This window comes from Durio zibethinus, chromosome 1 (genome assembly GCF_047325235.1).
Source record: "Durio zibethinus cultivar Kanyao isolate XHJ-2024 chromosome 1, ASM4732523v1, whole genome shotgun sequence".
Taxonomy (NCBI): Eukaryota; Viridiplantae; Streptophyta; class Magnoliopsida; order Malvales; family Malvaceae; genus Durio; species Durio zibethinus.
The window spans coordinates 6,015,953-6,034,722 of record NC_143162.1 but is presented as its reverse complement, the minus strand read 5'-3'; the positions used below and the strand labels follow the sequence as shown (position 1 = coordinate 6,034,722).

Below are 18,770 nucleotides of genomic sequence, written 5' to 3'. Positions count from 1 at the left end.
TGACGATGAGATGAATTTTAATAAGATAAAAAATAACTATTAAGGACATTAGTTTAAAATTTATATGTAATAAAAATTTAAATTATTTAACTTATAAAAATTAATAAATAATAAAAAATTTTAAAAATATTTTTATGATAAATAATAATTTTGTTAATAAAATAAAAAAATAAAAAATAACAAAAATATATTAAATAGTCTTTTATGATAAATAATAATTTTGTTAATAAAATAAAAAAGTAAAAAGTAAAAATAATATGTTAAATAGTATTTTTATTATATTAAAGTATAATTATTTTATACTTTTTTTCAAAATTAAAATAAAAAAGAAGGAGAATGAGTCAAATTAAAAGGATAAAAAAGTACAAAAAAAAAATCAATTGTGGGTTTGTTGGCTGGACCTAAAACCTCTAGTAAAAATAAAACTGATTTTTGCACCTCAAATTATACATTAAAATGGATGTTTGGTGCGTAGAGTATGATTTTTCAAAACAAACGTATCCTCACTGGATAGACGTTTGAATCCAAATGCGGCCTAAATGTACTTTAATATTTGCTATTCACACTCAATTTCTAAAGAGAACCAACCATTTACTTATTACACCTAATACATATATTTTTTATTCTTTAAAATTACCTTCACACCATTTCTTCTCTTTCCTCCTTCATTTTTGGATTGTGCATGAAATCCTAAGTTTCGGATTTGGATTTTCAATAGTTTTTAAAAGTTTTCATATTTGTATTTCAAGAAGTTTATCAAACTATCCACAAATGTAAATTTAAAAGCTCTTAAAAGTTAATGAAATGCATATAAATTTTTTTTTAAAAAATACAAATAAAGCTTTCGAAAATAAATATCCAAAAATTGTTAAAGGTTTTTAAAAATATAAATTCAAAGACATTTAAACGTTTTTTAAAAAAATACAAATCTAAAAACTTAAAATAGAAGAAATAAAAATGGAAGTATAAAAGATTGAAAAGTAATTGTTGAAAATTAATTAAATAATTTTATTTCAGAATATTTTTATAACAAAATAAGGAGGCGGAGAACATTTCTAGAGGGCAAATAAAAGCTCTCATGGTTCGTAACTTTCAACTTGATAGAATCCTTACCTAGGGTCGGCTTTTTCGGTAGTCAAAACATAAGGAAGAGTCCAAACTTTACATGCAAAACACAAAATTTCCAAAAGCCAATGATGGTATGATGCCGTCGTTGCTGACGACTTTCATAATTCTTTATCTTTTGTTTGGTCAAAGTAAGAAAAGATAAACGGTCAGTTTCCAGACCGAACAGCTGAGAGGAAAATTCACCTACCCAGGAAAAAAGGCAAAATGACGGATAGGATTTGGAAAAAATGCAAACCATTCCCTCTAGATCCTGCCACCTAAACTCCAATTTCGTCACTGCTGACTATCACCTGAACACTTCTTTACGCTATATAATGGTAAGTACTTCCTCTTTGCATGTGGCCACAATTGTTCACCAAATTCAATCACACCAACAAACAAAATAAGAGCTAAACTTTTGAAGCTGAGCACTCCAGAATTACCCAACAGCAATGGCTACTGAGTAAGTATCTTGAATAGCTTCTCTGTCGAGTTTAGCTTCTAGGTTTCTCTAAAAATCATGTCTTTTTCTTTGGTTTCTAATTTTAGATATGTAGAGTCTTTGCCTCCTCCGTTGGATGCTGCTGCTGAGCAACCCCCTCTCTTTGATGGAACCACCAGGTTTCACACTTTCTTTTCTGGGTTTTCTTTTGAATCTTCTTTTTATAGTTTTTTACTGCTATCTTGTTCGCTTGTGTTTGTTGGCCACATGATAAAGTTGATAATTTTTCCTCTTCTTTTAAAGGTTGTACATTTCTTACACTTGCCCTTATGCACAGCGTGCGTGGATCACCAGGAATTCTAAGGTTGTCAAATTCCCTTGATTTTGTTTACATTATTCTTTTTTTCCCTGATTTTTATAGCCTTAGTGCATGAAATTGTTGATTACTTTTTCCTGTCCCCACTTTTTCATGTAATTAATTGTCATGATTTTTGTTGGGTTGCAGGGATTGCAAGACAAGATCAAATTGGTTCCTTTGAACCTTCAAAATAGACCTGCTTGGTACAAGGAAAAAGTTTACCCTCAAAACAAGGTGAGGCATGTGAAGATATCAAGATACTTCTCTATATTAAGCTTTTTCAATAATGAACAAGTTAAAAAGGTTGAAAATCTGTTCTGAAGTTGGTATAGCTATTTGATCTTGTCTAGGATCACATCTCCAAGTCCATGGAGAATTTTGTCAATAAAAAAATTTTGTATAAGATTCAAAACGGTGCTTTAAGGAAAATGTTGATCCAAGCTCTTCTGTCAACTTGTTGGAATATTTTGATGCTTGGACTTATTAGACTTTTTGTTTTGAGTGGGTAACTTCATTCTAGGTTATGAAATTGCATTTTTTTTCCTAGTATATATTGAGTTATGGCTATTGGCAAAAGATCTCTTTTCAATAATAAATTAGTAATAAATTTCCTATTATTACTTTTGGAGTTTGCTTAAACTTTGGGGTCACAATTGAAAGTTTGAACTTTATGTACTCTTTCCCTTATTATTTACGATGTCAATTAATTTTATTTTCAGGTGCCGTCCTTGGAACATAATGGCCAAGTCATTGGGGAGAGTCTTGATCTGATTAAATATGTTGATAGCAACTTTGAAGGACCTTCTCTTTTACCTACTGTAAGATCTGTGGAACTGTTTAGTGCTCTCGATGAAGGCTTCTCTTTCTATCTATATCAATTAAAGTAATCTTTTGAAAATATTTTAGGATCCTGACAAAAAAAAGTTCTTTGAGGAGTTGTTGGCATACGTGGACAAATTTGTAGGCACAATTTTTGCTTCATTCAAAGGAGACCCAACAAAAGAAGCTGGTTAGTCTGAAGATGCTTCTATTTTACCGACATTATCTTTTATTTGTAGATAATATGATATGAAATAACTAAAACTTAGGACTTGCATCAGGTGCTTCTTTTGATCACTTGGAAAATGCTCTTAAAAAATTTGACGATGGCCCATTCCTCCTTGGCCAGTGCTTTAGTCTGGTAAGTTGGCTTTCCACTGATGTTAAATTGCTTTCCTGGTGCTGCAATTTTATGTCATTGTTGTCTCTTAACTGAGGTTCGAAAACATGCAAAAGTTTAAATTAATGATAATCTCTCAGAAAAAAATTTATAGTCTGGTAACTATTGAAATTAATAATAGCTATGGCTATATCATTTGGGTTTTTTCTGTTAAGATATATGAATGAAATTTTGTCATTTTCAGGCGGACATTGCCCACATTCCTTTTGTTGAAAGATTTCAGATCTTCTTATTGGAGGTGTTCAAGTATGATATCACAGCAGGCAGGCCTAAACTCACAGTATGGATTGAGGTATAATTTAAAAACTATCTATATAAATATTTATCAACTTGTGAAATTTACCTGCTATGGTCTAATTTTCAATGAAAGAATTAGTTCTACCATCATGTTTAGTGTTTACTTGTTTCTGTGTAAAATTGTTGCTTTGCTCATTTTGTGGCCATCTAAACCTCATCATAAAATGGCATACAGATTCATAGTCACTCTGCTGTTGAACACATCCAGACTTTGTCAATGTTTGTTAAAATACTTTTGCACATTGAGAATTGTTTTGCTTATTTAATTTTATGCTTCTAGTTTGCCAAGGAATGTTATTATTGTTGTCAAAATTAGCCTCAGCTTTTACTGGTGTTTTCTTTCCTATTATCTTCCAATTATAACTGCATCAGTTGCACAAGCACAGTCCTATCTCCAAACATTTAGATCAGGTGGCTTAGAAATGGCCAATGTCCCTTCTGCGACTTTTTTTTTTTCTACCAAAGGAGGCGCAATTTGAGAAAAAGGGGAGGGGTTACAGGAGTTATAATTTGAACCCTAGACCTAGTGAATATCACTTTTTAACGATGATTATATAAACCAACTAAGCTAAGCTCTGGGTTCATCCTTTGCAACATTTCTTTCATTGTTTTAGTTCTTAAATAACATTTTTATTGTGATAAATTTGCAATGCAGGAGGTGAACAAGATCGGTGCCTATAAGCAGACAAAGAAAACTGATCCAAAAGAATTAGTGGAACTTTATACAAAGTATTTCTTGGTACTAGACTATGGACACCCTTAACATAGATTATTACTGTTTCATCATTGGTTATTGGTTAATGCAGGAAGTTGCTAACTACTGTAATAAAATCTCATTGCAGGCTCAGAAGTGATGAAATTGCTGCCATCTTAAGACATGACAATAAAGCTTGATGCTCTCTGATCAGTGTTTCTTTTTCCTTTTCTTTTTTTGTCCAAATCTATTATGATGTACTTGTGCCAGTGTGAAAGACTTTTGTACTAGCATTCTGCATTTACGTAAATAAATTTGAAGCAACTGGGATGTTGTGTTCAATTTGGTGATCATAAAAATTTTGGATGAGAAGTGTCATTCTCATCCATTACTTCATTTATAGTACTTAAAACAACTCTAAATCTAAGTTGAGCCACTTTGATTAATCTATGTTCATTAACGGCATTAATAGGATTACATATGTTTTGTAGAATATGTTAAAAATAATTTAAAAAATTAATATAATAAATCAGTTTTTACATGGATGATAATTTAGACTTGATAATTTTAAATGATATAATATAAAAATAATATAAAAAATATATGAAAATAATAATAATAAAAATATATAAAAGTGATATTATTTAAAATTTTGTTAAAAATTATATAAGTATAATAAAAATAAAAAATGAAATTTATATATTAATATAAATTAAAATATAAAATTTTTTATATTATATATATATATATATGTATATATATATAAAATACAAATCGTTAAACATAACTATAGAAGCACTCGACTGAAAGCCACTCAATCAGATTGTCAAAACTAGAATTACCTCTAAATCATACCCGTCTGTAGCTCACAGTTATGCCTCTTCCTCTCCATCTACAGCTTCAAACATGGCAAAATTGGTCGCCATTGTCGTACACTTCATCATCAATTTAAATCAGTCTTGTAATTCTAGCATCGCCTTTTAACAAGAAAACCGCTAACATAACACGTGCTAATCAGTTTTGTAATTGTAACGACTAGAACGGAAACAAAAAGATTCGGAAAACCAGCTGCTTCAACTAGGAGCTTACTCACCAGATAAAAGAAAAAAACTGAAAAATCAGTTAACGGAAATCAAGAAACATCCTTTGATCTTCCGAATCATACGAATCAAACCCAAATTTTTGTTAATTATCAAAATAAATAAAAAAAAGGAAAATCCCAGCTGTTAATCAACCCGACAATGACGGAGTCGAAACTGAATCTCCTTCAATCTCTCAAAGCAAAGAGGTACTACAGTTTTCTTATTCCTACATTTGTCCTTGAAACCCTGTTTTTTTTGTGTTTTTATTTTGACAATTTCTAGGTTTTAGATTACTACTGTTTCAGTTAGCAAAATTTGTAAAAAAAAAAAAAAGAAGCGATAATAATAATAACTAAACAAACAAATGTAACTTCTTTCATTGAATAGTCAGCTTTTTCAAGCTCTTATTAATTTTCTTTTGAATGGTTTTTTTTTTAGCTCAAAAAGAAAAAAGAGCAGAATTATTGGTTTATTTTTGGATGGATTTTGTAGTTTCTTTTTGGTGGTGGTTTTTTGGAGAGTTTAAACTTTAGTAACAAAAGAGTGGTGGGGGGTTTTTTTTTTGTGAAATGTGGCATGAATTTAATGTAAAGCAAAAGAAAACTATGGGCAGTTATACAATTGCAAGTGTTTGTCAAGTATGTTATTGTCCTTGTTGAGCAGGCGCTCATTGGAGGTTGATTCCAGGCAAGTTTCTGATCTTTTATGCCCTTTGCCTATTCGTTTTAGTATATTTTTAAGTTTGATAACTTTATAAAACTTATCGCTTTTGGTCTAAATTTCTAGTCATTTTGAGGTTGAACTTGCTTTTCTAGTCAGGTTATTAGAGTGATGGGACTTCTTTTTTTTTTTTCTTTTTATTTCTCGCGATTTTGTCTTTTAAATTCTTCTTTGTTTTGGGGTAGAATGTGTGCTTGTGGTTTAATTTGCATATGAATATGTGCACAATATTGCGGACAGGGACGCCTATGGATTTGCTGTGAGACCTCAACACATTCAAACATATCGACAGTACGTTAATATCTACAAGGTACAAATTTCCATCAAGGTTCACTTCTGGTATTCTAATGATCTGTTGCTAGTATTTACCCAAAAGAATATGTGTGGTCAGTTATGGTTATTGATATAATAATTCATTATACCAGGAAGAGGAAGAGGAAAGATCAGAGAAATGGAAGATGTTCCTCGAACATCACGCAAAACCTACTGAACTATGCCTTTCTGAGGAGGAAGATACAAAAACATTGCAAGCTGAAGCTACAGAGCTGAAAAATAAGGTTTGTCCTGAGGAGGAAAATAAAGAGACATTGCTTGTGGACGCCCATGAGACAAAAGAAGAGACTGCTTCTGAGAAGCAACACAAGGTGGCATTGCAGACTGAAACTACCCAATTGAATAAAGATGCTGCTTCTGAGGAGGAATGTAAGGAGACATTCCAAGGTGAAACTATTAAAGTGAAAGAGGAGGTTGCGTCTGAGTTAAAAGAGGAGGCTGCTTCAGAGAGAAGCAAGGAAGGAGATGCTCCAAGTGCGAAGCTTGATTATGCTGGTTCAATAGAAAGTGAAACAGAAAAGCCTGATTCTGCTCATTCAACAGAAAGTGCAAGAGAAAAGGAGGTGCAGCTTGCAGAAGAAACAAAGACACGTAAGGTCGAAAGATGGGCTAAGACCAGACCAACCCTTTATGGCATTGAGAATATGATGAATTCAAGGGTTAAGAAGGGAAAGAATTTGAAAAATACAAATATGAATGAAAGTGGCAACCATCTTCCATCAATAAAAGAGGTAAGATCTCCAGAAGGAGAATCTGAGGATGAGTTTGAGGAAAAGGTATGTGTAAATGAGATCTCAGCTAGGGAAGAAAGTAATGGAGGCAGTGGGGCTTATCACGAATCCTTTTTTCCTTGGAAAGAGGAGCTGGAGAGCCTTGTTCATGGAGGAGTGCCAAAGGATCTGAGAGGGGAGGTGAGGTTGAAACTTCTCTGTTTGTTATTGTCTCAGTATTTATTTGTTGAAAAATGCATTGTCTTCTATAATATGATCATCGCAGGTATGGCAAGCCTTTGTAGGTGTTAAGGCACGACGAGTGGAGAGATATTACGAGGATTTGCTGGCTCAAGAAAACTATGATGATGATCAGCATAGTAACTCATCTGGTGTGTTCAGCAAATGGAGAAAGCAGATTGAGAAGGTCATTAGATGCATGCGCCTTGGACTTTATCGTTCAATCTTTTCAATTCGTAGGTGCTACATCTTTTGCTTTAAAATGTTTTCACATTTCTCCCTAGGCTAACTTGTCTGTTTATTTTTCAGGATTTACCGCGGACTTTTCCAGGTCATCCAGCTTTGAATGATCATGGTAGGGATTCCTTGAGGCGTTTACTTTTAGCATACGCTCGACATAATCCCTCTGTTGGGTATTGTCAGGTAATTGATGAATTAAGAGTTTTTTTTTTTTTGGTACCAAAGGGAATTGAACCCTGGTCATTGGAGCTAAAAGTCCTGCACTCTATCAACGGATCACACGACTTTTGGCTGAACTAAAATTTCATTTTCTCTGAATTTAGTTGAATTGGTACTAATATTTTAGTATTTATTTTAATTAATTTCTCTCTTTCAAACTTGTACCATATTATGAATACTTTCTTCTCCTTTATCGGTAGAAATCTACTTATACTTTTCATAATTGTCCATCTAGATCACAGCTCTTTCTCTCTAACTCACTCAATTTTATTTGCACTTTTATGTTCTTTAGAATCTACCTAGGAAAATTTTATTTAGAATTTATCTGCAAATTTATCCAATTTCTTATCATTTCCTTCATTTCAGTCATACTATTGCTGCATAAGCACAGCACAATGAGGTCATAATTCTGTAGTTCGAAAATTTTTGGGACCTCAAGAACAACTCTGATGTTCTAAAACCGTGACTGTGCTTATGTTAAAATTTAAATTAAACTTTTTTCACCTCATGAGTTGATTAAACTGCTCAACAATAGTATATGAGTTTTTCCTTGCTAAATCTAATTTGCCAGAAAAATTGTGAGCATAAAGTTTAAGTGCAACTTGAAAGCATGAACACCCAGAGGGGTTTTATTGGAAGCTTTTAATTTAAGACACGCAGCATGATTTTTACCTTTGGATTTTTAGGATTTATATTTGCTCTTAGTGGATCTTAATGACTTCCCTTCGCAAGTGATTAATTTTTTTAATAATTACTTACCCCTGGTTGTACTTACTCTTGTCTTTTAATTTGACATCAAACAAATGCAGGGAATGAATTTCTTTGCTGGATTATTGCTACTTCTGATGCCAGAGGAAAATGCCTTTTGGTAGGTTCAGGTAGCTTTTTATAAAAAGGTTGATTTCTAACTGGAGTATATCTTGTACGTTTTACCCTAGAATGACTTTTGGGTGTACAGAACCTTTTTTGGCCTTCTCGGTAATTGTTGTGAAGACAATTCTTCTATGCAAAAAGAAAAAAAAAAAAGGGTCTCTTTCCTAAACATGGTTGTCATATTCTGTTGTACTAATTTTGTACAAAGGTATATATAGATTCGGTAAATTCAGACACGACACAATAATACATAAGAAAATAATACAAAAAAAATTATGTGTTTTAAAAAAACATATTTTATGTTTTTTCATGTCGACATATTTCGTATTTTTTTATGTCGATATCAATTTCGACACGACATAATTCGTGTCGTATATGTGTTGATTCGTCTAAACACGTAATATGATATAAATAACATATTTAATTTACTCTTGTCATACGAATACGCGTTTAATATATTTAGCACATTTAACATATTTTTTATATTTATTTTAATTTAATATAAACATATAAAGATTATTTTAATTTTTAATCTTTTAATATGATATTTAATTAGCTATTTAATATCATATAAAAATTATTTTAAACATTTAATTATGATACTCATCTAATAATTATTATAAAATTATTTTTTTATATTAATAATATAAATACAATATAAATATTAATATTAGTCCTATACATTATTATTTTGTTCTTTAATCTTTAATATTTTATGATTTTGAATTTGATACTAAAAATTAATATAATTATGTAATATAAATTAAGCTTTAAATATATATATTAAATACATATTAAATGAGTATTAAAATTTTTTTTTATTTTCTTAATATGTAAGTATATTTTTATATTATTAATATACCAAATTTATTAAATTGTAAATGATGGATAATTTATAGTTATTTATTATTTGAGTCATTTTTTTATATATATTCGTGTTAATCGTGGTTATTTGTGTATATTCGTATTAGTTATGTCTATTCGTGTATAACCGTATTATTCGTATTTATTTGTGTCGTGTGTAAACGAATTAATTGTACATGTGTTAATCGTGTCGTGTCGCATGTAACATGTATATTAAACGTGACATATTCGTGTTTAGGATTTAAACAAGTTTTGTAATTCATGTCGTATTCATGTTTTAATAATTTATTTCATTACATGTCAAATACAACACGAGACATGAGATGAAAATACGAATTGCTAGGTCTAGGCATATATATACACATGCATACTCATGACACAAGAATAGCTAGGTCAGCTTTAAAGACTGATTTCTTTCAGTGTATTCTCAGGACCTTCGTGGGCATAATTGATGATTACTTTAATGGGTACTATACAGAGGAAATGATAGAATCTCAGGTTTTTTATTTTGTTACATTTTTTTAATGATAGTCCGTGTTCCTTATCAAATTTGTCTAGTTGCTTAGAAGTTTAGCGTCTATCACGTTCCCCAACATTCTGATATTGCAGTATTTCTAAGGTGATTTGCCAATATGCTGATATTGCAGTATCTTATAATTCTAAATATTTCTATTTTCATAGGTTGATCAACTTGTATTTGAAGAGTTGATGCGTGAAAGATTTCCTAAATTGGGTTTGTTTACTTTTCTACATTTTATTTATGATCTTCCCATGCATTACACGAAACAATATGGGTGATTTTTTTTATTTCATGTATGCTTATGGGGAAGTCAATCATCTGGATTACTTGGGAGTACAGGTGACATGGATTTCTGCATCTTGGTTTCTTTCCATTTTTGTTAATATGCTTCCTTGGGAAAGCGGTAAGATTTAAAGTTAGTGCTGCAAGTTAAATTATTTTCTAATTATTTCAGCCAAACTGCTTAGTTCTGAGCACCCTGCACTCTTTGTTAGAAATCATGTTTGCCTTGTAATGGATTTCTTCGTCTCCAGTTCTTCGCATTTGGGATGTGATTCTATTTGAAGGAAATCGTGTTATGCTATTTCGAACGGCCCTTGCTTTAATGGAGTTATATGGTATTGAGCATACATATTTATAAAATGTGAAGCATTAAATGTGGATGATGAATTCAAAAAGCCGTCTTTCTTTTGGCCACAAAAAGCAGTCTAGTTACGTGGGGTTTACTGCAGGTCCTGCCTTAGTTACAACTAAAGATGCTGGGGATGCCATCACTTTGCTGCAATCCCTTGCTGGTTCAACATTTGACAGCAGCCAACTTGTTTTGACTGCCTGCATGGGTTTTTTGGCTGTGACAGATGGTAAATTACAAGAGTTGAGAGAAAAGCATAGACCAGCTGTTCTATTGATTGTTGAGGAAAGAACAAAAGGAGGTCAAGTTTGGAAAGATTCAAAAGGACTTGCATCTAAGCTGTACAGTTTTAAGCATGATCGTGGATCACTGCAGAAGGAAACAAAGCCTGCTGAAGGTTTAGCTGATGGAAACACATCTAAGTTGGAGCCCCGTTCCTCTAATCTTGATGAATTGCTCTGTAGCCTAAATGCAGATTCCACAGTAGATTCTCTACCAGATCTTCAGGAGCAGGTACTCTTCTTTGTTTGTCTTCTTATCTCTTGTGCACTGCATTTCTAATATTTTAGGAGGTGATTCACCTACGATACCTGTTTTATACTTCATGGTCCACATACCACAGATTGTATGTGCTTAATGTATTGATTTAGTAAGTTCCATAAGCAGTTGATGTTTGCTTACTTTTCTTCCACCTTATCTACTTTAACCAAATTCTGGTTTGAGCTGCCAACATTCGATGTGAATATAGAAATCTACATATCAGATTCAAAGAATTAGAATGGCTTCAGCATAATCTTGCATAACCCGGGTAGAAGGATGTTGATTGAGATCTTTGTTGGCATTTTGACGATTCACAAAACATCAATGCTGCTAGATTTGAAAATATAAGAACATTGACTGAAGGCCCTTTAACTACAACGCATGGACTCTTGAATGTTGCTAAGATAGGACAAATAGCCTGTTGCTTCATCATGTGACTTAATAAAGGTGTGATAGTATTCTGCTCTTATAACCGCTCTCCTAAGTAATGCATTTCTAACCTAATAACACTGACTGGGCTGTAATTATACTCACTGAACTTTTTCTTCGTTTTCTAACTGTGTTTCACTTGTAATTAATTGGATGGATATGAATCATCACTCTGCAACTCCTTTGAAAGTTCAATCATTAACAGTTTATGTGCAGGTTGATTGGATGAAAGTTGAGTTGTGTCGGTTGCTTGAGGAAAAAAGAGCTGCTGTACTCCGGTTAGTATATTCTATTGTCTTTGGTTTCTGATTTTTTTCTCAAACATTCTGTTTCGAATTGCCATGTGGCTTTGCTTTTTCTATGGTGGTAATATAGTAACTGAGTCTAGGCCAAGTAGTGCAGTTTCAGTCATGCAATTTATTGACCAGCCAACTCATATAGTTTGTGCACTTGTTGCTTAATGTGCATGGATAGCAACATTTAGTAGTATAGCTTTCTCTTTTTAGAGAACCATGGTATTTAGCCTTCTTGACATTGTTGGTCTTTTTCATGTGCTACGTTCCTTTTCAGTCCTCATAGATATGAAACATAAAGCATCATATCTGCCAGTTATCTCATCATTTCAGGGGAGTTGCTTTATTTAAGATAGCTATGGATGAAAGTGCATCTTGAGGAATTATAGATAGAAATGTGCTTCAAAATTAGGAATGAATCCCATATGACCATTTTCATGTTTTCTTAGCATGAATTATTTTAATATTGTTGAAGTGCTTCTATAACCTATCATTTTACATGTTAACTGCGGTTCCTATTCTTTTCCAGAGCTGAGGAGTTAGAGACAGCACTTGTTGAGTTGGTCAAAGAAGATAACCAAAGACTATTGAGTGCAAAGGTATACGTAAATTTATTTGTATGAATATGTTAGACCTGCTGCCCAGCATATCATTGGCAATACTTCTTCTCTGTGAGCTTTGGTTTACTCAAGTTGCTTGCAGGGTTTGAAGTTTGTTAATAATGCTGCAGATTGAACAGTTAGAGCAAGAGGTGACTGATTTACACCAAGCTCTTGCTGATAAGAAAGAACAGGAAGCTGCAGTGATTAAGGTATAATTTTGCCTCTTCTCTAATGCCTTTTTTTGTAACTATGGCTTAATTCTTATTCTATTATGAGTCCTCCAGTGATTTTTTAAATTCTACGCGCTGCAGGTTTTGATACAGCTGGAGCAAGAGCAAAGGATCATTGAAGATGCTCGCAGAAATGCAGAGCAAGATGCAGCTGTCCAGAGACATGCAGTTACTGAGCTTCAGGTTCTCTTCTGTTTTTGAGGTCCTAGTTATCAATGATAATGTTAAACTATAAATTTCATATTGTTCCTCATGTAGAATTGGAAGAGAAGTTCAATGATATTTGAGTATACACCAAGGAGGAATCTACTCATTCTGTTTTTCAGTTGAGTTTCATGCTAGATGATATATTCTTGTGATGTGACTCCAATCAAGAAATTTAAGCTACTGTTAGGCAATCTGTTTCTATAATAACTTCAGGGCTTGGTTAAGCTGTCAAATGGTTTATGTATTTTCCCCCATTAACATTTTACTTCAATTACATTGTATGTCTTATATGTTTCTCTGTACCATAGTTCTCCTGTTGACATAAGATGATTGCTGAATTCAAAACTTGATACACGGTATTTCCCTTAATTGTTTCAAGTCTTTTGCCATAAGAATTAAGGTCTTTTCTATTCTTATAATTCATGAATTATGCAATTCATTTTTTACTTGCCTTATGGCTGATTGCTACTTTCTTTTCTACTCTGATTAAATTCAAGGCCCCATGAGTAGAGTGTTTTTTTTGCCTTCTTTCTTTTGTGACTACATTGATTCGCAAAGAAAGATACATTTGCAGGAAAAATATGAGAAGGCTATGGCTTATATTGCTCAGATGGAGAAGAGGGTGGTTATGGCAGAATCAATGTTGGAGGCTACCTTGCAATATGAATCTGGCCAATCTAAAGCACTATCTTCTCCACGGTAAGAAACATTTTAAGCATCGTTCTCTTCTAACATTCACTTATTTACGTAAGAAAAAGAGAATTCTGAACATTATGACCCATATATCCATCTCTATATCCTTCCTTGTAATCAAAATGTTTTGACAAATTTTCAGTTATATTAATGCCACATAAAATGAAAAGAGCAGAGGTACTTTGATCCAGCTATTGAAGAAAACTTAAAATTTAATGTTGTTCTAACCCATAAGATGCCCCTAAGAAACAAAGGCTATACATCATTAAATTGTGGAAGTTGGTACGAGGTCTCTATGGTAAATATATAGGCTTCCAATCTAGGGAACAGGCTGAAAATCTTTTATACACGCTAAAAAATGAAAGGAATGAACCATTTCATTTATTTTTAAAATTTTTTTACAGGACAACTAAGTTTTTCCATTGTTTCCAAAACATAAACTGTTGTCCACTTGTATTCTCACGCAAGAAAATCAGAAAAGTGCATTCCTGATTGAAATACAATTGTAGAACTGTTACAAATTATAGTTGAAAACAGACATCCTCTAAATTTTTAGGCTGAGATTTTCAGTGACATTTAGATCTCTACCGAACAAGACAATGCTATGGTGTGGCTAGAGATTTTGTTTATGCATGTTTTGAATTATGTTTGCTTGATGGATATTTTTCTACAAGTTTCCATATGCATCTGCATAGTTGTGTCTTACAAAGATAGCATGCTTTTGTAGGGCTCAGCGAGACAGTCCCAGAAGAAAGGTGGGGTTATTGTCATTTGCACTCGGCTGGCGTGACAAAAACAAGGTAAATATTTACATTGCCACGTTTTGGCAGGTTTTACTTGCAAAAGCATTAGGCTTGTCATTCCTTGATTTCTATTATTCATTCCCATCTGGGATGAAATACTTTATTCAATTGTTTTGGAGCAGTTCTATTAGCTTGAAGTAGAGTTAATGGTGCTACAATTGTTTTGACATTTTCTATTAGGTTTGGAGTTCAGAGGATATTGCTTACCTATTTTCTATGCCTTTATTTGAAGCTCGCAAACTTGAATTTGATATGGCAGGGCAAACCTAATGTTGAGGAGTCTACCGACGGTAAATCCAACCCAAGCACAACACCGAAAGAAACAAACACCCAAGACCAAGAAGAGCTCTAGCTAGGGATAGCCCTGGTGCCACGTTATCCTTTGAATTTGTGCCTCCACTGCCAAAAAAGTCATTTCTCTGCAACTCTTCTGATTTTTAATTGCTCTTTTCTCCTTATTTGTAGCTATGAATATACTGGCAATTAATGGTAAGAGGGTTCTATTTGTACGAAGTGTCAAGTTGAACCCAAGTTGACTTGTAGAAGTAGATTGATTTGAATATGATCCAATGTGCAGCAGCATATTATACATTGTTCAGTATACAAAGATTTTTGTTTGTATCCACAATATTGGCTTTGTCATTCTATTGAGATTTCATGCATTCAATGTAGTATGACTGTACAAGAAAATGTCACTGCCTGGTAAGAGGGCATCTCATTATATTATGAATATGAATCTGAAATTTCGTATACATAGGACAACAGAAGCTACATATATCTCCTAACAACAAACACAATAGCTTATAAAATTGTGCCTTTGTTTTTGCAAGAATTTAGCAAAATTTGATAACAAGGCATGTTGTGTTACGCAGGCAGTAAGCATTTAGCTTAAAACTCCTGGCCCTGTGATTTCATTTACGCTAAAAGACGCCACAACTCAATAATATCATCAATACCAGCATCTATCAACAGTTGGCAGATCCCAGAGAAGCCCCAAAGGAGCATAAAGAATCCAAGCAAGTATCAACTTAGCCTTCTCGTCCGATCCCTTTCAGACCCACTACCACCATTGGGCTTCTTATCTCTGTCTCTCTTTGTCCGAGGAGGAGTACCAGGGGCCAAGCGGGAACCCTGTATTGGCAGTACATCTGGTTCAAATTTTTGAGAAGCAAGGTAAGTCAAAGCTGTGACTACATCAGCAATGAGTGGTCTCTTATTTGGCTGCTCTTGAACACACATTGCTGCCACTGCAAGTGCTTGGAATAAGCCCCTTGGAGGATACTGAACTTGGAGCATTGGATCAACCATTTGAGAGAATTTTTTTCGGTCATTGAATAACGGCTTTGCCTGCAACAAAGGTCAAGATAGAAGTGAAATTTTGCAACCAGACAGAAAATCACCATTTTTTTAGCTTTTATCTATAACTTTTGCTTGTGAAATAACTGATGTAAGTTGTGGTTGAAGACTAATTACAACAAAATTGGAAGCAAGCCAAAGGTATAGATATATATTATTTTATCTGTTTCTTACCCATGCTACTAGATTCTGTTCCCCAGCACCCTTAGAATTATCAATTGCTTTCCTGCCGGTTATGATTTCTAGAAGAACAACCCCAAAGCTATAAACGTCTGATTTTAGAGTTAGTTGACCAGTCATTGCATACTCTGGGGCACAGTATCCATAGGTGCCCATAACCCTTGTAGATACGTGGGTGTTATCCCCAACAGGCCCAAGCTTGGCCAAGCCAAAATCAGATAGCTTGGGAAAATATCCTTCTCCAAGTAAAATGTTGGAGCATTTCAAATCTCGGTATATAACAGGGGGATTGGCTTTATCATGCAAATACTCCAACCCCTTTGCAGCCCCAGCAGCTATTTTCATTCTTGTATTCCAGTCCAGTCTTTTCTTACCAGGTGAAATGTCTGCAAACAATAAGCATAAGAAATCATCCTCCTGTTAGAGCACGTGAAAAATAAAAAAGAAATATTATAGTAATAACTAACAAAACATGAGGAGTTAATGCCATATAATACATACCAATGGCCAAAAAAATGCCATACATACCGTGTAAATGGTCTTCCAGAGATCCTAAGGGCATATATTCATAAACCAGAAGCCTTTGATCTCCATCAGCACAGTACCCAGTAAGATTAACAAGGTTAGGATGGTGAAGTAGGCTCAGCATTAGAACCTCAACAAGAAATTCCCTGTTCCCTTGCAACCCATTACGATCAAGTTGCTTTATAGCAACAACCTACAACAATCATAAAAACAAGATTCAATTGCCAGTTTACCACCTTCATGTGAAAGCAAGCCTGCATTTAACTTGTGTAAGCTGTTAACTTTGTTTCAGGTTTTTCTTTTGACAACTAACCTGATTTGTACTCTCCAGACGCCCTTTGTAAACCCTACCGAAACCTCCTTCTCCCAAAAGGCATTCTGCTCTAAAATTTTTAGTTGCTGTTGCCAATTCACGAAATGAAAATGTCTGTGCAGCAATATGTTCACTTCCTCCGCTTTTAGACGTCTCCCCACTTGACGAGGAATCTGTTTTCAATATGTCTGAATGAATAAAATATGATGTAAATGTCGGCAAAATCCAAATACTTGTATGCATTTGATTCTTGAACAGGAAAGACAAGCCACACTACTGAAACCTCATAATAAACCAGGAAATGAAAAATACAAACATCAAGAATGGACTGAGCTGGATTTTGCCAGCTTCACCTCACAAAATCTATCATACACTTTGCTTTTACATTTCAAGTCCGATGCAACATATATGAGGTGTATCAAAAATCAAACTCGAGCAAGGATTTTGCTACTTTAATCCATCACTTCAATTTAACAGACAAAATGAAGGATCAAGCCTTGCTGAGAGTTATAAATAAGGAGGCAAGCAGAATAATCAGTGAGAAAGTGCAACACTTTCACGAGGTATCATTATGATTTTAAAGATGATTCACAGAAGTTTGTCATCTAGATATCCTAATACTTTACATTAGAAAAATAAAATTAGAGAGAATCCAAAACTTAAGTAAAATCCATAAGCAGTCTAGCCTGCAAAACACAGAACCAGTTCCATTCATTTCCTAATACCTACCAATATGCGTGCAAAGAAACTACCCTTTTAAGCTACTAAAAGCATATTGAATAAAGAAAAAATAAACAATTGATCAAGCAATCAAGTCCTCTAATTTTCTTCCTTTACCCTTCTAATTATCCAATATTTGATCCAAATTCTATCTGACTATCCAAAACAAACCACAATTACCCAACAACAAATCAACTAACAAAGAACCCAGGTAAAAAGAATAAATATTTATTTTCAAAAATCAATAAAACACATAAAAAGAACATAACATCTAGCATAAAAGACCTTCTCTTTCTGTGACAGTATGATTAACATAAAAAGTAAGAAAAAAACAAGGTCAATCTTTATTGACTTTTACATGAAAAAGCTTTACCTGAGGTAGGTTTGATTTGATCAAGTGGCATCTGTTCCATCTTTTTGTTCTTCTTAGATTTATTAGCTTTGGTGTTTGATTTCCCAGAACAAGGAAGCCACCCCATGATTCTTCTTCTTCTTTGCTTCTTTGGCTTCTTTTTCACTTCAAAAATAATCTTTACTGCTACAAAAAAATCAATCACAACATTAAAACATCATCAACCAATTTCTTGAATTACCTTACCAATACCCTAAAAACACAGAAACTTTGATGAAGATTTCACAAGTTTATATTACAAAGATAAAGGAAAGCAAAGTTTGTCTTTCAGTAACATTTATTTTTTTTATTAGTTTATATTTATTTTTATTCTATTTAGAATTAGGTGATTGGCTTAAACATTTTTATTTTTGGACCACTTATGAGTGCTACGGTGCCGTTTAGGTGCTAGGAAATGGAGTAAGAAAGGATGGTCCTCTGACGTGGGTCCCATTGACCGGATTCATTGTTATCTTCTAAACTAGAAAAAGATGTATTTTCTAAGGGTAAATTTTGTCAAGTCCTTAAGATTTAGCCAATGAGTCCATTAATTTTAAAATTGAACATCTCATCCCAAAATTATTAATTTGGTCAGATAAATTAGTTCTCGTTAATGTTAAAAAATCTGTTAAAAGGACGTTGTAGAAACTATTATTCCTTAAATAAAAAAAAATTGAAATATTCAATTTGAAAAAGAAAGACCTGATTTTTTTATAACAAAAAAAATTATGAATTTATTATTTCATTCATTTCATTTAAAAAAAGAAACAAAATGATCAAGATAAGTTTTTCTTTTAATTCATTTCTAAAAAAGCAAGAAAAATAAAAATAAACTTTTATTTATATTATTTCAAATGAATTTTTTGTGGTCTTATTAAACTTAATAAAAAATATTTTGTGTTTTTCTAAATTTTATATTTTCAATTTTTTTAAAAAAAT

The 18,770-nt window shown here is 33.0% G+C and overlaps 3 protein-coding genes across 5 annotated transcripts; 2 read left to right on the top strand and 1 right to left on the bottom strand.

The window, feature by feature from the left end:
• Window positions 1–1,468: 1,468 nt before the first annotated feature.
• Window positions 1,469–4,459, top strand: LOC111311887 (glutathione S-transferase L3-like). 2 transcript variants are annotated; one of them, XM_022911711.2, is made up of 10 exons: window positions 1,469–1,570; window positions 1,657–1,728; window positions 1,853–1,913; window positions 2,055–2,141; window positions 2,627–2,725; window positions 2,814–2,916; window positions 3,008–3,087; window positions 3,311–3,418; window positions 4,079–4,162; window positions 4,266–4,459. In XM_022911711.2, exons 1-10 carry the CDS (start codon window positions 1,560–1,562, stop codon window positions 4,275–4,277), a joined length of 717 nt encoding a protein of 238 aa, XP_022767446.1. In that variant the 5' UTR covers window positions 1,469–1,559; the 3' UTR covers window positions 4,278–4,459. The 2 variants fall into 2 exon arrangements, with proteins under 2 accessions (XP_022767446.1, XP_089617188.1); XM_089761062.1 differs by having other exon boundaries at window positions 4,079–4,330.
• A 755-nt stretch (window positions 4,460–5,214) lies between these two features.
• Window positions 5,215–14,970, top strand: LOC111310608 (uncharacterized). Its single transcript, XM_089761051.1, has 18 exons — window positions 5,215–5,405; window positions 6,160–6,229; window positions 6,345–7,163; window positions 7,249–7,389; window positions 7,512–7,625; window positions 8,471–8,529; window positions 9,830–9,896; window positions 10,080–10,131; window positions 10,229–10,321; window positions 10,452–10,535; window positions 10,650–11,062; window positions 11,735–11,796; window positions 12,341–12,410; window positions 12,542–12,622; window positions 12,725–12,826; window positions 13,425–13,549; window positions 14,271–14,343; window positions 14,606–14,970. The coding sequence occupies exons 1-18, from the start codon at window positions 5,359–5,361 to the stop codon at window positions 14,696–14,698; spliced, it is 2,565 nt and encodes an 854-aa protein (XP_089617177.1). The 5' UTR covers window positions 5,215–5,358; the 3' UTR covers window positions 14,699–14,970.
• Window positions 14,971–15,026: 56 nt separating this feature from the next.
• LOC111311886 (putative serine/threonine-protein kinase PBL7) lies at window positions 15,027–18,169 on the bottom strand. 2 transcript variants are annotated; one of them, XM_089761059.1, is made up of 5 exons: window positions 17,814–18,169; window positions 16,721–16,893; window positions 16,411–16,600; window positions 15,877–16,268; window positions 15,027–15,693 (listed from the first exon to the last, which is right to left on the bottom strand). In XM_089761059.1, the coding sequence occupies exons 1-5, from the start codon at window positions 17,917–17,919 to the stop codon at window positions 15,370–15,372; spliced, it is 1,185 nt and encodes a 394-aa protein (XP_089617185.1). In that variant the 5' UTR covers window positions 17,920–18,169; the 3' UTR covers window positions 15,027–15,369. The 2 variants fall into 2 exon arrangements, with proteins under 2 accessions (XP_089617185.1, XP_089617182.1); XM_089761056.1 differs by having other exon boundaries at window positions 16,721–16,908; window positions 17,814–18,154.
• Between the last annotated feature and the right edge of the window lie 601 nt (window positions 18,170–18,770).

Coding starts and splice junctions, on each gene's coding strand:
- LOC111311887 (XM_089761062.1), top strand. Junction 1,914..2,054: donor GGATCACCAGGAATTCTAAG/GTTGTCAAATTC, acceptor GTTGGGTTGCAG/GGATTGCAAGACAAGATCAA. Junction 2,142..2,626: donor AAGTTTACCCTCAAAACAAG/GTGAGGCATGTG, acceptor TTTTATTTTCAG/GTGCCGTCCTTGGAACATAA.
- LOC111310608 (XM_089761051.1), top strand. CDS start 5,359: ATGACGGAGTCGAAACTGAATCTCCTTCAATCTCTCAAAGCAAAGAG. Junction 7,390..7,511: donor GGAGAAAGCAGATTGAGAAG/GTCATTAGATGC, acceptor TTTATTTTTCAG/GATTTACCGCGGACTTTTCC. Junction 11,063..11,734: donor TACCAGATCTTCAGGAGCAG/GTACTCTTCTTT, acceptor GTTTATGTGCAG/GTTGATTGGATGAAAGTTGA.
- LOC111311886 (XM_089761056.1), bottom strand. CDS start 17,919: ATGGGGTGGCTTCCTTGTTCTGGGAAATCAAACACCAAAGCTAATAAA. Junction 16,601..16,720: donor GTCTGGAGAGTACAAATCAG/GTTAGTTGTCAA, acceptor TGATTGTTGTAG/GTTGTTGCTATAAAGCAACT. Junction 15,694..15,876: donor AACAGAATCTAGTAGCATGG/GTAAGAAACAGA, acceptor CCTTTGTTGCAG/GCAAAGCCGTTATTCAATGA.